We start from the raw sequence: 18,345 nt of genomic DNA on the forward strand, positions 1-18,345 counted from the left end.
TATGCACAGTAACTTCACCCTACCTACATGTACACTGCTGCTACTCACTGTTTATTAACTATGCACAGTCACTTTACCCCTACCTACATGTACACTGCTGCTACTCACTGTTTATTATCTATGCATAGTCACTTTACTCCTACCTACATGTACACTGCTGCTACTCTCTGTTTATTATCTATGCATAGTCACTTTACCCCTACCTACATGTACTCACTGTTTATTATCTATTCATAGTCACTTTACCCCTACCTACATGTACACTGCTGCTACTCACTGTTTATTATCTATGCATAGTCACTTTACCCCTACCTACATGTACACTGCTGCTACTCTCTGTTTAGTATCTATGCATAGTCACTTTACCCCTACCTACATGTACTCACTGTTTATTATCTATGCATAGTCACTTTACCCCTACCTACATGTACTCACTGTTTATTATCTATGCATAGTCACTTTACCCCTACCTACATGTACACTGCTGCTACTCACTGTTTATTATCTATGCATAGTCACTTTACCCCTACCTACATGTACACTGCTGCTACTCACTGTTTATTATCTATGCATAGTCACTTTACCCCTACCTACATGTACACTGTTGCTACTCACTGTTTATTATCTATGCATAGTCACTTTACCCCTACCTACATGTACACTGCTGCTACTCACTGTTTAGTATCTATGCATAGTCACTTTACCCCTACCTACATGTACACTGCTGCTACTCACTGTTTATTATCTATGCATAGTCACTTTACCCCTACCTACATGTACACTGCTGCTACTCACTGTTTATTATCTATGCATAGTCACTTTACCCTACCTACATGTGGTCCTTCTGTAGCTCAGTTGGTAGAGCATGGCGCTTGTAACGCCAGGGTAGTGGGTTCGATACCCCCGGGACCACCCATACGTAGAATGTATGCACACATGACTGTAAGTCACTGTTTAAAATTATCTAAATGGCATATATTATTATTATTATTATATTACATGTACACTGCTGCTACTCACTGTTTATTATCTATGCATAGTCACTTTACCCCTACCTACATGTACACTGCTGCTACTCACTGTTTATTATCTATGCATAGGCACTTTACCCCTACCTACATGTACACTGCTGCTACTCACTGTTTATTATCTATGCATAGTCACTTTACCCCTTATTATTAAGGGGTACTCACTGTTTATTATCTATGCATAGTCACTTTACCCCTACCTACATGTACAAATGACCTCGACTAACACATTTACTCGGTACCGGAACCCCTTTTATATAGCCTCGGTATTTTATTTCATTTTTTACTTTATTTTATTCAGTACATTTTTTCTTAACTCTATTTCTTGAACTGCGTTGTTGGTTAAGGGCTTGCAAATAAGCATTTCACGGTAAGGTGTTGGGTGTTGTCTTGGGCACATGTGAGAAATTACATTCGATTTGATTTGTGACTGTGACTTTGTTGCTGTGTTGTCTTGTGGAAACCAGATAGTGGGGGCGGGCTACCGGTGAGTTTGTTTACATTGCTCATAACGCGCCATGCGATTCCTGGCTACGTGATGACGTAACCTGAAAGAAATCCGGTGGAACTCGGAAGAGAGGTGACTCTTGTATTCTAAATCAAAAGATCAAAATGAAATCAAAGGTGAGACAACTCTATTTTTCATGCATGTACGAAACCTAGATGTACGTATGGCCAGTCATTCTTGAAAACCTAGGAATTCATCATGATCGTTAGAATTTGATGTATTCCGTGCATTCTACTTGGGTTAGCGCCATAGCTCAGCTAGCCAGCTTCTGCAACATGGTTTTTTATAGCATCTTGTGAATCACACGGGAAATGGACATGTTTACACTTGCACGTAGTGTTCTGAATGCAAATCTGCACATAACAGTTTGCAGATGTTGAAATCCAAACCTATATGGCTTACCTACGTTTTTTCTTCATTGTGAGTATTCAATTGTATTTGCTTGGTGACAGCTTCTATCATTGAGTATCATTAGCTAGTTGACGATAGATTTAGTTGGCGACAGATTTCATGCGAATATTTTAAAATCTGCATAAAGAAAATATTTGCATTTTCCGTCAAGTGGAGTGTTTCCACCAAAACTGACTTGTTGCGGAGAAAAAACAGTGCGTGATGACGTAGACACACATCATTACATTTTTATTACGTTTTCATGTACATAATACAAATCTAAATGTGTTTCCATCGCATTTTCAACTCAACCAATAGTTTTGTCACAACTGTTGCCTAAATAGCCTGCGTCCTCTGGTCTTGACACATGCGTTCTAACCAACAGTTCACAGTGCGCGAGGCTAGTCTACATTATGAGATTATTATGGATATTTGTTTTTGTCAAGCATCGATCATTAATGTCACCAGAATGAGTCCCCCGATATTTATTGGAAAAGACAAAGAAGCTCATAGCGTGCACTTTCATCACCCTGTGAAGTTCCTCATAACTAACTTCATCTGTACCTAATAAACTGTATAGTTTCCCGAGTCGTAGTGCGAGGACCACACACCATATCATCGCCCGACTCCCAAGTTTGCTTCAATATGATGGTTTTTAAATCAGTATTTGCGCATGAAGGCGTTTCCACCGCCACTTCTAGCATAATACATGTTACCGACACAGAAAGGTCCCACCATGTGGAATGAACACGTTATCTCTAGGCATTTATAGAATTGTACCGAACCTTCCTGTTTCCATCACAGCTGTCATTCATTTTCGTAATAATAATTTAAAAAAAGGTTTTGTACGGTATTACTTTGCTCACATGAACACTGGATCGAAGGTGGTCAGTGAGTACACCCCACTTATGTACATTTTATGGCCATCTTTAGCAAGTTCTAGCTACTCCATGTGATCTCATGATTAATAGAATTATGAAATATTTGTCTAACTTCTTTTAAACTGACATGAATAATTAATCACAAGTATTGTTTTTATCACATCTAGCTAAGTGGGAGTGAAAGTGCATTTTTCTGTTTTGTCGGTGATATAAGGAATATCACAAACTGTGCTTGCAAAGTTAAAACATGAGTGGATTGCAAAGTACTAGGCCTATGTACAGTGATACCTTTATGCTCTAGATCTAGAACCCACATATTTAACTTCAACATGATGATTGACTTGTTGATGTTCTACATGTTCTAGATCTAGAACCCTGGCTGCCATGGAGTCCGAGGGTAACGTGCTCCGCGTGGACTTCCCAAACTTCTCCGGATCCCTGCTTCAGAAGCTCAATCAGCAACGGCAGAGGGGCCAGCTTTGTGACATCATCGTGGTCATCCAGGGCCACCAGTACCGCGCTCACCGGGCCGTACTGGCCGCCAGTTCGCCCTACTTCTGCGACCAGGTCCTCCTCAAAAACAGCGCCCGTTGTGTTTTACCCGACGTCATGCACCCATGTGTGTTCGAACGCCTCCTCCTCTCTTGCTACACAGGCACCCTGCACCTACCGGCCGGCGAAGTGGTAGCCTTCCTCACTGCAGCAAGCTTCCTCCAGATGTGGCACGTGGTGGACAAGTGCACTGAGCTGTTAGAGGTGGTAGGAAGCAGAGCAAGAACATTAGTGCACAAGTCTTCTGGTGGGCTTGGGGACAGGCCTTCCCCTGGGGACAGCAGCTACCACAGCCCTGGGGATGGCTCCATGGGCCTGGAGGCCGGCGGAGTAGCAGTGGAGGGCTTTGCCAAGATGGAAATGGATCAGCTCCTGGAGAACAGCTTCTCCCCATCCTCTCTGGAGAACAACAGCACCCAGGCCGGCGGCAGCTGCTCTCCGCCGGTCGACCACGACGGCTCAGGTAGCGAGGCCACCAGCCAGGACGGGGATGACGAGGAGGTTGGTGAGGGGGACTACCAGTACTCCAGACCAGCGTACGTCCCACCCAGCATCATGGGCCACAGGAAATGGGTCCATGTGAAGTCAGAGAGGCGTGAAGATTGCGGGGGCGGCGGGGCTCTGTTTAGCGGGGACCCTGCGGTTACTGACCCCGAGCAGATGAACTTTAACCTCTCCCAAGCCTCGGCCAGCAAGAGCTCCCTGGGCCACAGCATCGACGAGAAGCTGGCAGCTCAGCTGGAGGATCGCCTGGAGGAGGACCCGCTGGACTTTTATGGCACATCCATGGAGGGCTTCTCCGCCGACAAGGTCGAAGGGACCCCGCTTGGGCTGAAAAACGACCTGCTAGGAGGTGCAACCGGGGGTGAGGAGAGTGGTGGTGGTTTGGAAGGAAACCCCAGTGGCCTCCAGGAAGAGACTTCCCACTCGGGCTTTGCCTCAGTGGTCTACAAATTGTACCCCTGCCAGTGTGGCAAGAGCTTCACCCACAAGAGCCAACGGGACCGGCACATGAGCATGCACCTTGGCTTGCGGCCATACGGCTGCGCCGTGTGCGGTAAGAGCTTCAAGATGAAGCACCACCTGGTGGGCCACATGAAGATTCACACGGGTGTAAAGCCCTATGAGTGCAGCCTGTGTGCCAAGCGCTTCATGTGGCGGGACAGCTTCAACAGACACACGTCCTCCTGCACCAGGGCCCACCAGGCCCGGACTGCCGTCAACGAGCAGGCTGCCCAGATCTGCTGACCCCAGATCAGATTTCCAACTACAGTTCACCTCGTCATCTCCCACAGTCCCTTATCAGTTTCACTGAGCAGGCTTCCCAGATTTGCTGATCCTGGATCAGATTAACACACAAGCTTGGATGACCACCCTCCAATCAGTTAAGGTGGATTTAGGGTTAATCCACCCCTTTTGATTTGAACAAAACCTTCCATACATATTTGCCCATTGTAGAGGTGCTCAGAAACAGCTTTTTCTTTTACCTGAATGCCAACATATTCAAAAGATTAAGGTGCTCAAAGTTGACCCATTCTTCATACCTAACCATTCCATAAGACATCCATGTCTTCATCACTGGAAAAGATAAACGGATTAGACTTATATCATTTGAAAAGCTTGCAAACAGGGTTTCAAACTATTTGATATATTTTGCCATCGGTTGAGACACAACATGCTCTTGAATACAGGGTGGGTATAATGGTTTGGCTAATAAATGTAGTAAAATGGGAATAACATTTACATTTCAAGTGGAACCACAAAGATGGTTGGAGGTCCAGACATCAGAGAATGTTGACTTGTATGGGAATATCTGTTGTTTTAAATTATACTGTCAATCCTCCATAGGAAACCTAATGAAATCATAGGAATTTACATTGACGATTTAAGTTTACATTTAATGGTGGGTTGACCGGCGGTCACCTTTGTGGTAGACTGGTAGTAGTTAAAGTTAACATTTTATTCAATGATCATTTCAGTGGTGTATCTGGAGGTTATTCAGTAGTGAGTTGCCAAGTTAAATATGTTTTATGTTTTAAACCCAGCTAAATTGCAGTGGTCTGTAGGGATAGGTCTATTATATTTCTATGATTGAAATGATACCCACCTTGTATTCTAGAGCAAGTTGTGTCTCAACTGTTGGGGGGCAAAACACAAAAACCTCAGATGATGTGAAATAGGGCCGAAGCTACATATGCAAATATGAATTTTAAAAAAATCAGAGTTTACACATTTTTAGACAATTGAAGTTAAAGGTTTAAAACACGTACCAACAAACGAGTGTGATCCTTCTACAGTTGTCACTGCAGTGTACCCTCAAACCAGTGTGATTAGAACACTTATTTAGAACGTCCAGTTTCGATTGACACAACAGTCAGTGTTTGATCTGGCCACACTGCTTTTTCACAGAAACATTTAGCACAAACACAGTCCTTACAGTGCTATGTCCTGAATGTGACCAGTTTATTTTTGGATGCAATGTTCAGACATTGACAGAAGTGGTGACAGCATAACACAATTATCCAAACCGTCAAATGTAGGCTACATTAGTCCTAGCGCTAACTGAGGAAAGATTGAGGCCTGTTCTGACTACAGATGCACAAATGTCTGCATACTTGATCTGCGGAAACACTGGGGAAGTGCTTGGCTTGGGCTCTCCTCGAAGTGAGAAGTTTGTCCGGTTCAGTAAAGTCTCAAACATAAATTGTCCACAACAGTGAAATGTGCTACTTCTATGTGAATTAATGAGGAGGTGGAACACATCTGAATTCAAACTGTTGTTAGGAAATAAAACTTGTTAGAGAATAATTTTACGTTGACTAGTTGAAACATAGCCGATAGATAGTTAGCAGGCTGCGAGGGTTAACTGTCCTCTTACTGAACGATCACATTTAGGAACAGTGAGTGCATTCATTGGGGGTGGCAGGTAGTCTAGTGGCTAGAGCGTTAGACTAGTAACCGAAAGGTTGCAAGATCTAATCTCCGAGCTGACAAGGTAAAAATCTGTCGTTCTGCCCTGAACAAGGCAGTTAACCCACTGTTCCTAGGCCGTCATTGAAAAAAAATAATAATTATTAACCTATTTTGGGTATGTGGGACGCTAACGTCCCACCTGACCAACATCCAGTGAAAGTGTAGGGCGCCAAATTCAAACAGAAATCTCATAATTAAAATTCTTCAAACATACATGTATTATACACCATTTTAAAGATAAACTTGTTAATCCCACCACAGTGTCCGATTTCAAAAAGGCTTTACGACAAAAGCATACCATGCGATTATGTTAGGTCTGCACCTAGACACAAAAAAACAGCCATTTTTCCAGCCAAAGAGAGGAGTCATAAAAAGCAGAAATAGAGATGAAAATTAATCACTAACCTTTGATGATCTTCATCAGATGGCACTCATAGGACTTCATGTTACACAATACATGTATGTTTTGTTCGATAAAGTTCATATTTATATCCAAAAATCTCTGTTGACATTGGCGCGTTGTTATGTTTTGCCTCCAAAATATTGCCTCCAAAAAGCTCTCTAAACTTCCACCGGATTCAATTTACAGAAATACTTATCATAAATGTTGATTAAAATACAACTGTTATGCATGGAATTAAATATATACTTCTCCTTAATGCAACCACTGTGTCAGATTTCAAAAAAGCTTTACGGAAAAAGCAGACCATGGAATAATCTGAGTACAACGCTCAGAGACCAAAACAAGCCATACAGATACCCGCCGGCCATGTTTTGGAGTCAACAAAAGTCAGAATATAAATATTCACTTACCTTTGATAATCTTCATCAGAATGCACTCCCAGCAATCCCAGTTCCACAATAAATGTTTGTTTTGTTCGATAAAGTATGTCCAATTACCTCCTTTTTGTTTGCGCATTTAGTACAGTAATCCAAATGCGCAGGCACTTGGTCCAGACAAAGTCAAAAAAGTTATATTACAGTTAGTAGAAACATGTCAAACGATGTATATAATCAATCTTTAGGATGTTTTTACCATAAATCTTCAATATTGTTTCAACCGGAGAATTCCTTTTGTCTTTCGAAATTAAAGGGAACGGTGCTAACTCTCACGGGCACGCGCCTGACTGAGCACATGGCCTTCTGGCAGACCCATGACTCAGCTCTCATTCTCTTCCACTTCACAGTAGAAGCCTGAAACAAGGCTCTAAAGACTGTTGACATCTAGTGGAAGCCTTAGGAATTGCAATATTACCCCACAGACACTGTATATTGGATAGGCTAAGACTTGAAAACCTACAAACCTCAGATTTCCCACTTCCTGGTTGGATTTCTTCTCAGGTTTTTGCCTGCCATATGAGTTCTGTTATACTCACAGACATCATTCAAACAGTTTTAGAGTGTTTTCTATCCACATCTACTAATAATATGCATATCCTAGCATCTGGGCCTGAGTAGCAGGCAGTTTAATCTGGGCACGATTTTCATCCGGACGTGAAAATACTGCCCCCTACCCCAAAGAAGTTAACTGACTTGCCTAGTTAAATAAAGGTAAAATAAAAAAAATCTGACATCACGTGTATTAAACAACTCACGCTGGTGTGACCGATAGAGATATTTGGAACTCACAAGTGAAAATGTTAAATATAATATTAAGTAAATCACGAAATAGTTTGATAACACTTTGTCATCTTTTAAATGACATCAAACTCAACCGTTTATCTTTTTTTAAATCAGTAATGAAAACAGGGATGTCTCATGGTATGGTGACATGGGTCAACTTTGAGCACCTTTATCTTCTGAATGTTTTGGCATTCAGGTCCAAAAAGTCATTTTCTGATCACTTCTTCCATGGGCAAACATGGAAAGTGTTGCTTAAATCAAAAAGTGATTGACTTCAAATGGATTTACCCTTATAGATTTACAACGGGGCAGCGGCCTGAGCCAACCGTCACATACAAACTGATCCAAGATCAGAATCCTGGGACGCCAGCTTTGCAGTCTAGTCAGCTACTCAGATCTGCCGAGTCAGAATCAGAACCTCATCAATGATGGTGTGTGGACTGCTATAGCTACTTAACAGGAGAAACATGCAGTGCATGTACAGTGCCTCCAGAAAGTATTCATACCCTTTTACTTATTCCACATTTTGTTGTGTTACAGCCTGAATTCAACACATTTAATTTCTTCTACTTCTCACCCATCTACACAATACCCCATAATGAAAAAGTTAAAACATGTTTTTAGAAATGTTAGCAAATTTATTGAAAATACAATACTGAAATATCTCATTTACATAAGTATTCACACCCCTTAGTCAATACTTTGTAGCAGCTGTGAGTCTTTCTGGGAAAGTATCTCAGAGCTTTCCACACCTGGATTGTGCAACTTTTGCATGCTATTCTTTTCCAAATTCAAGCTCTGTCAAATTGGTTGTTGATCATTGCTAGACAACCGTTATCAGTTCTTGCCATAGATTTTCAAGAAGATTATAGTCAAAACTGCAACTCGGCCACTCGGGAAGATTCACTGTCTTCTTGGTAAACAACTCCAGTGTAGATTTGGGCTTGTGTTTTAGGTTTTTGTCCTACTGAAAGGTGAATTAATCTCCCAGTGTCTGGTGGAAAACACTGAACCAGGTTTTCTTTTAGAATTTTGCCTGTGCTTAGCACCATTTAGTTAATTTTTTTATCCTGACAAATTCCCCAGTCCTTAACGATTACAAGCATACCCATAACATGATGCAGCCACCACTATGCTTGAAAATATGGAGAATGATACGTTGTAATGTGTTGCATTGGATTTGCCCCAAACATAACACTTGGTATTCAGGACAAAAAGTGAATTCGTTTACCACATTCTTTTGCAGTATTACTTTAGTGCCTTTTTGCTAACAGTATGCATGTTTTGGAATATTTTTATTCTGTACAGGCTTCCTTCGTTTCACTCTCTCAATTAGGTTAGTATTGTGGAGTAACTCCAATGTTGTTGATCCATCCTCAGTTTTCTCCTATCACAGCCATTAAACTCTGTAACTGTTTAAAGTCACCATTGGCCTCATGGTAAAATCCCTTCCTCTCCGGCAACTGAATTCGGAAGGACGCCTGTATCTTTGTAGGGACAGGGTTTATTGATACACCATCCAAAGTGTAAATAATAATTTCATCATGCTCAAAGGGATATTTAATGTCTGCTTTTTTTTATTTGAACCCATCGACCAATAGGTGCTGTTCCTTGCGAGGCATTGATATGAGGCAGTCATTCAAAAATCAACACTATTATTGCACATAGTCCATGCAACTTATTATGTGGCTTTTAAGCCAATGTTTACTTCTGAACTTAATGAGGTGTGCCATTACAAAAGGGTTGAATACTTATTGACACTTCTGCTTTTCATGTTTAATTCATTTGTAAAACATGTATAAACATGATTCAACTTTGACATTATCAGGTACTGTGTGTAGGCCAGTGGGGGAAAAAATCTACATTTAATCCATTTAAAATGAATTCTGTAACACAACCAAATCGAGGGGTGTGAATACATTCTGAAGGCGCTGTAAATAGACTTTGAAGCATGAATGGGTTTGGTCACACATCTAATGTGGGGTCCATGTTACCTCAATGTTCTCACATAGACACATCAATAGCACACTGGCTAAAGCCATGATATTTACTTGGTTTAAACCATATATGGGCCTTTCTTTTGTTAACTATGTGGTAGGGCGTTTTTTCGCCCTCAGGACTGGATGTTGGAGAGTAGTGCCATTTATCGAGTCCATTAGCCAGCCGTTCCCCAGAGGAGTTGCCATTTTGAAACCTTACTTGTTTATCCTCCGATGACTTCTCATATCTGTCACCTTGAAAATCAGGGATTCTCCTGTTCATCGTGTATTAATAGTTGATTTATTCATGGTTTTGGGAGTGGAATCATGTAAATGAGACAGTGTATCTTTGACATACTTGTACAGTTGTAGAAAATGATGGTATGTTCAATGATGCTGAGTATGGTTTGTTAAGGTGTGCCAATGTACTGTGTAGCCCAAGTTAGGTCAGCATAACTTGTGAGACTGTTGAGCTATGTAAATGGAATAGTACTTATGATATTAGCACACATTTTTGACTTATTGAACATACTTAGAGTCCAGTGTTTCCAGATTTCTATGAAATATGATCCTAAAATTAATTACAATTTGAGTGAAATACTTTTCCTTCCAAAAATGGGTAATTAAGCATGTTAAAACACAGCTTTTCTGGGTTGGAATTGTGTGTGCGTACCCCAACAACAGAATGGTGTGGGTGTATACCGTTCATTAAAAATGTTCATGCAAGTTGACTGAAGATTGCCCTGCTCAGCCAATGAGGCAGGGTGACATCATTCTCTATGGGTAAATAGCAAATCTTTTTTAAATGGTCTGTTTGAGATACAAGTTTGAGCTGGAGTTTAAGTGTTTTTTTTCTCCAATTTATGCTTTGGCCACAAATCTGAGTATGAAACGAGTCAACAAATTGATTTGGGTTTGAGTTAACAGAATATATACTTTTAAAAGTTAGGTTTTTCCTGGACAGTCTTAAGTTTAATGAGTCATGCATTTCAGTTTTGGAAATAGTATTCTTAAAGGCACTTAAACCTAGTTTGAACCAGAGCATGCCTTTCTAGTGACTTTTTGCCAGTAGGCTACCTGCTAGATAGTCTCTTCACACTTTTGTACAGTCAGCCACATAAAGAGTTATGTGAAAAATAAGAAAAGGTAAAAGCCTAATTTTTAAATGATGCCTGGGATAAGTCATAATACTGTTTCGCTTGCTAGGTTTGTGATGCTAGGTCGGTTTTACAGTTTATACTATTTCAATTCAAACAGGATTTGACTGATGTTATATTTGCAAACAACAATTGATATGTTTAACTGGAAACCTCAATTACATATACTAAAGCCTCAACATATTTATCATAAAATATTTAACTATATTTTCGGGAAGTAGGTATAAATAAATGTACAAATGCACAAAAAGATTACTGTACTGTAGTTTGTAGTTACCCAACATCTGATAATCAACATATTGAATATAGTTTGTGGTTTCTTACTACTCTTATAGCCTAATAAATATTGTTTTTAGATCATTTATGACTGACATTGTTGATATATTGTTATTTTTTTAATCAGCACGCGTTAATGGATTTTGAATTTAAGATATGATCCTTGTAGAGTGAACGTTAAATCCTAAAATGTTTTGTAAAAAAGGTGACAATTGGTACTTATACCACCACAACGAGGATTATGCCACAATCTGTTCACCAATAGCTTTCTAGGTATTGTTAAAGAAAATGAAAGTGGACAGTCTAAGATTTTGCACTAGCTGCTACTTTTGTGACTATGTATTACGGGTGCCCTGGGAAATAAAGAGCAAATTATCTTCATTTTGAGGATAAAAAATATAATGATTGAACTACAGGACCAACTGAATTTGTTTAGGAAGATGTTTCTGCTTTTGCTTCCTTATATTAGTGATGACATTTTGTAGTATACTGAATAATAGGATACTACACATGTTAGTATCCCTTGATCAGGTTCCATGATCAAACATGTTTTTAGAAATGTTTGCAAATGTATTGAAAATGAAATACAGAAATATGTATTCACACCCCTGAGTCAATCCACGTTAGAATCACGGTTGACAGTGATTACAGCTGTGAGTCTTTATGGGTAAATCTCTAAGAGCTCTGCACACCTAGATTGTACAATATTTGCACATTATTCTTAAAAGAAATATTCAAGCTCTGTCAAGTTGGTTGTTGCTAGACAACAATTGTCATTTCTTGCCATAGATTTTCAAGTAGATTTAAGTCAAAACTGTAACTAGGCCACTCAGGAAGATTCAATGTCATCTTGGTAAGCAACTCCAGTGTCTGTTCAGCCTTGTGTGTTTCGGTTATTGTCCTGCTGTAAGGTGAAAAGAACCTGAAGCAACAAAGCTATTGCAAGTGTCTGGAACAGGTCATTTTTCATTATTTTTCAGGATTCTTGATTACTAGTATGCAAATTGTATTTTTGTATTGGCTGCTAACGAAACAAAAGACAATCATTTTACAGTGACAGTCTTTTTTCATGTGAAAGCTAACCTTGGTGCATTTGATTCAAAGTAGGACCTCTATGTCTACTGTATGCGGTACAAAATATGGTATCTGAAATGATGCTAATGGTATTTGCTTCCACATTGCATTTATCAGAAGTTCTGTAAGTTATCTGGAGAAATGTAATCTAATTATCAATTGAACATTAAATTCCTCGAAATGATAGGCCTAGGTACTGTTAAATAAAATTAAAGTGAACAGTCTCTGAGATTTAGCACTAGTTAGTTGCTGTATTACAGGTGTCCTGGGAAAATAAAGAGCAAGCTAACTTCATTTTGAGGATGAAAAACAATGATTAAGCAATAGGACCAATTGAGCTTGTTTGGGAAGATGTTTCTGCTTCCGTGCCCATTATATTAGCGGTGAAACTAAAACTACCTCACATAAATTAGCATGTGTCTTTAGATTTTTACTATCTAACAAAAGTTGCTCCCATTTTTCCAGAACTCTTTCCTAAAACTTTCTTTGTCACCATTTTCGATATTTTCTTCTTATAGAAGAACTTTGAATGTTTTGTACAAACAAAATGTTTTCAGCAATAAATGTTTGCTCCCTGTGTAACATTTCATAGGTGATGTTGTTTGGAAATCTCTACTTCACTAGGTTACATGAATTATTTAAATTATATTACCTGTGGACTATTTCTCTTATGCTGTGTAAATGGAACAACCTATGACACCCTACCACAGGGTGGTGTATTTTGAGACGGTCAAATAATGGAGGGTTGTCTTGATACCAGTATTGCGATACCACGGCACTGAGTTTTCCATGGCAAAAAGAAAACACAAAGCAGACTGAACTCTATGGTCCTTTAAAAAACCTGCTGTATGTAAAATATTGTGTGATGTAGCTTGGGAATAAACAAATGTGACTCTAGGTGACAATAGAAGGCTTTGGCCGTGTTTGAGAACATAAAAACCGCCATGTACCATGGTGACTTGTGATAGATGTGTGGCAGGAGAGGAGTTCATATGACCGGGAGAGGTAGATGAAGCCAAATGTAAGGTTAGAGCCATTCTGATAGATGTGTGGCAGGAGAGGTGGGACAGCAAGCCCAAGGGTCTGCATCTACTGTATACAGTGGTTCCTCAACTAAAAGTTTTGAGATTATTCAGCGTGATTTAGAGGTAATTTGAGGTTAAGTACGGTACCCTGTGTCACTGTTTCATTGCTTCACACCAGCGCAAGGGGGAGAAAGAGCACTGATTACTCTTTTGGGTCCCAAGGCGCTAATGTGTATCTACCGTACAATGAGTGGCCTATATAAAAATCTAACTTTTCTTTTTGTTTCTACTCGTCAACAGTATCTATTACAACAAGAGAAATGAAAATGACCTGGATTCCATGTACAGTATTATAGTCTCTAAAATGACCTGGATGTACACTATTATAGTCTCTAAAATGACCTGGATGTACACTATTATAGTCTCTAAAATGACCTGGATGCCATGTACACTATTATAGTCTCTAAAATGACCTGGATGCCATGTACACTATTATAGTCTCTAAAATGACCTGGATGCCATGTACACTATTATAGTCTCTAAAATGACCTGGATGCCATGTACACTATTATAGTCTCTAAAATGACATGGATGCCATGTACACTATTATAGTCTCTAAAATGACATGGATGTACACTATTATAGTCTCTAAAATGACCTGGATGTACACTATTATAGTCTCTAAAATGACATGGATGCCATGTACACTATTATAGTCTCTAAAATGACCTGGATGCCATGTACAGTATTATAGTCTCTAAAATGACATGGATGCCATGTACACTATTATAGTCTCTAAAATGACATGGATGCCATGTACACTATTATAGTCTCTAAAATGACCTGGATGCCATGTACACTATTATAGTCTCTAAAATGACCTGGATGCCATGTACACTATTATAGTCTCTAAAATTACATGGATGCCATGTACACTATTATAGTCTCTAAAATGACCTGGATGTACACTATTATAGTCTCTAAAATGACCTGGATGCCATGTACACTATTATAGTCTCTAAAATGACATGGATGCCATGTACACTATTATAGTCTCTAAAATGACATGGATGCCATGTACACTATTATAGTCTCTAAAATGAGATGGATGCCATGTACACTATTATAGTCTCTAAAATGACATGGATGCCATGTACAGTATTATAGTCTCTAAAATGACCTGGATGCCATGTACACTATTATAGTCTCTAAAATGACATGGATGCCATGTACACTATTATAGTCTCTAAAATGACCTGGATGCCATGTACACTATTATAGTCTCTAAAATGACCTGGATGCCATGTACACTATTATAGTCTCTAAAATTACATGGATGCCATGTACACTATTATAGTCTCTAAAATGACCTGGATGTACACTATTATAGTCTCTAAAATGACCTGGATGCCATGTACACTATTATAGTCTCTAAAATGACATGGATGCCATGTACACTATTATAGTCTCTAAAATGACATGGATGCCATGTACACTATTATAGTCTCTAAAATGACCTGGATGCCATGTACAGTATTATAGTCTCTAAAATGACCTGGATGCCATGTACAGTATTATAGTCTCTAAAATGACATGGATGCCATGTACACTATTATAGTCTCTAAAATGACCTGGATGCCATGTACACTATTATAGTCTCTAAAATGACCTGGATGTACACTATTATAGTCTCTAAAATGACCTGGATGTACACTATTATAGTCTCTAAAATGACCTGGATGTACACTATTATAGTCTCTAAAATGACCTGGATGCCATGTACACTATTATAGTCTCTAAAATGACCTGGATGTACACTATTATAGTCTCTAAAATGAAATGTATTATAGTCTCTAAAATGACATGGATGCCATGTACAGTATTATAGTCTCTAAAATGACATGGATGCCATGTACACTATTATAGTCTCTAAAAGGACCTGGATGCCATGTACACTATTATAGTCTCTAAAATGACCTGGATGCCATGTACACTATTATAGTCTCTAAAATGACCTGGATGTACACTATTATAGTCTCTAAAATGACCTGGATGCCATGTACACTATTATAGTCTCTAAAATGACCTGGATGCCATGTACACTATTATAGTCTCTAAAATGACCTGGATGCCATGTACACTATTATAGTCTCTAAAATGACCTGGATGTACACTATTATAGTCTCTAAAATGACCTGGATGCCATGTACACTATTATAGTCTCTAAAATGACCTGGATGCCATGTACACTATTATAGTCTCTAAAATGACCTGGATGCCATGTACACTATTATAGTCTCTAAAATGACCTGGATGCCATGTACACTATTATAGTCTCTAAAATGACCTGGATGTACACTATTATAGTCTCTAAAATACCTTTTTTTGCGAGGATCTTTTGCTCGTCATTTTCCTTGCATAATGCATATTTATTTACGAAGAGATTATTATTATTATTATTATAATTCCATATTCTCACAGCGCACATTTGAAAATCCCAAACTCTAAAAGCAATTGGAAAGGAGGCTACAAATTATTTGTGACATTGTGGTTACCATAAAGAATGTAAACAAGATGTAAACAAGATGCTGTGTTTTTATTTACAGTAGTGATGGACAGCTGGAGGCATTTTGAAAACTTGTTTTTCACAATTTTACTGTAGGACTGTATTACTGTAGCAGGTATAGCTCATAATGCAAACAATGTTTCCTATTAGCCCGACTAAATCAAATCAAACTGTATTTGCCACATGCGCCGAATACAAGTGAAGACATTACTGTGAAATACAATTACATATAAAAAAGACAAAACCAGATTTAGCAAATAAAATATACTTTTTTATTGAACTTGCTCATTGTGTCGGTGGCCCCTCCAGCTCTCTTAATTAAGCCCTCACCAACTCCCACAGTCAATGCTTTATACTACTCCTTACTATTCATAACAAGTGGCGCCAAGGTCATAAGTTTTGATATCCACCTGGATTCAGCTGCTTTTCCCTGGAAGCTTTCATCTCCAGACCGGTAATGCACAGGGAGGTTGTAGGGTGGTTTTGAAAGTGTTTTTCCAGGTGTGTTTGTAATATGTTTTATTCAATTGTGTAGATGTGCTGTTTGAGGCGTGTCAAGACTGTGAGACTGGTTTCTCCTATATAAATGTTGTGACATAATGTGCATGTTATGGCATATACAATGTTGGGTCTCTGAATGGTCATGAGTTGAGGAATAGGACTGGAGGTTTGTGCATGTTATGGCATATACAATGTTGGGTCTCTGAATGGTCATGAGTTGAGGAATAGGACTGGAGGTTTGTGCATGTGGATTTTGAATGTGTGGGAATTGTCTATAGTACTGTCGTTCTATAGGTGGTTTATTGGAATATTATGCATAGACTAAGAGATCCCTTAGATTGTGGTTCCTGCAGCATGCTGATATACAGTAGGTCTGAATTCCTGGAGTGGGTATGTTGTGTTTGGGTGAATGCGGTTTGAGTCTGGAATGAAGGAGTCTGTTTATGTTTGAGAAGGTTGTGATGAGGGGTATAATCTGTGCATCTGTATTTTTTGGGGGATAGGAACAACAGGCCTGGGAAAGGTCTGAGGGTGGAGGACAGGGATAGGATGGGGGGATAGGGATACGGACCCTGAATCGGTAAAGGTTTAACAATAGATGTGGGTGTTTTGCCCAGGTCAGAAGCCTGGTCCAGAGTTCTGCAGGGAAAGTTATGGAGGTTAGGGGGTTAAGGTTAAGGTTAGGGGGATCAGGCAATCTGTTCTGGGTGAGGCCTGCCAGTGTGTTAGGGTTAGGGTTGGGGTTAAGGTTAGGGGGATCAGGCAATCTGTTCTGGGTGAGGCCTGCCAGTGTGTTGGGTTGGGGTTCGGGTTAAGGTTAGGGGGATCAGGCAATCTGTTCTGGGTGAGGCATGCCAGTGTGTTAGGGTTGGGGTTGGGGTTAAGGTTAGGGGGATCAGGCAATCTGTTCTGGGTGAGGCCTGCCAGTGTGTTAGGGTTGGGCGGATCAAGCATTCTGTTCTGGGTAAAGCCTGTTGGTGTGTTTGCCTTTATTTACCTCAATGACCGCTTTGAGCATCCCCTCTTCCCCAGTACACTAAAGAGGGTGGCTGAATGAAAGTCTTTCTGTTATGTACATAGTCTACAAAATCGAATGAGGAAATCGAATGAGTTGTGATTTGACAATGCCAGTGAATGTGTGTTTTTGGGTGATAACTGTACTTGTGGAGTAGGGCGTGTGTCTGTGTCCTTGAAATATACTTTTGTTTGTAAAGAGACGTGTCAGTATCTGGGGAAAAAAGGTTGTGTCCAAGAAGTTGATTGTATGTGGGTGAATGACATATTTAACTGTTATGGTCGGATGATGGTCATAGAGTATTTCAATGAATGTTGTGAAATGTACCAGATCATGTTCCCACACTCACAGATATCATCCAGGCATTGTCTATAAAACATGGGACGCAATGGGCATTTATCCAAGGCTGTCAACTCCCAGTCTGCCATATAAACATTATCATAGGTTGGGGCAAACGTTTTACCCATCCCCGTCCCAGTAGTGTTTATTATTGAATGGGAAATCATTGTTTCTTAATCCAAGTCCTTGAAGCTGTAGGAGGTGTGAGTCTGGTCTATCTGGATCTGGATATCTCCGGAGAACAGATTTCACTGCTGCTAAACCTGACAAAATATCTATGTTGGTGTAGAGATAATCTATATCTTTAGTAAATAGGTGTGCATTTGCTAGGACTGGAATGTCGTGAAGCGTGTCTATGAAGTGGTATGTGTCCTTCAGTTAGCTGAGGTGCCTTTGTGAGGTGGGATAAAGGAAGTAGTCAAATAATTAGGCTGCTGATGAGGACACACTCCCACAGT

General features: G+C 39.7%; 1 protein-coding gene across 1 annotated transcript; it reads left to right on the forward strand.

Moving 5' to 3' along the window:
- The first annotated feature begins 1,570 nt into the window (after nt 1-1,570).
- On the forward strand, nt 1,571-6,345 carry LOC124016651 (zinc finger and BTB domain-containing protein 43-like). The gene is made up of 2 exons (XM_046332192.1): nt 1,571-1,652; nt 3,173-6,345. The coding sequence occupies exon 2, from the start codon at nt 3,192-3,194 to the stop codon at nt 4,605-4,607; it is 1,416 nt and encodes a 471-aa protein (XP_046188148.1). The 5' UTR covers nt 1,571-1,652; nt 3,173-3,191; the 3' UTR covers nt 4,608-6,345.
- Nucleotides 6,346-18,345: the final 12,000 nt, after the last annotated feature.

Source organism: Oncorhynchus gorbuscha, linkage group LGY (genome assembly GCF_021184085.1).
Source record: "Oncorhynchus gorbuscha isolate QuinsamMale2020 ecotype Even-year linkage group LGY, OgorEven_v1.0, whole genome shotgun sequence".
In the NCBI taxonomy this organism is placed as follows: domain Eukaryota; kingdom Metazoa; phylum Chordata; class Actinopteri; order Salmoniformes; family Salmonidae; genus Oncorhynchus; species Oncorhynchus gorbuscha.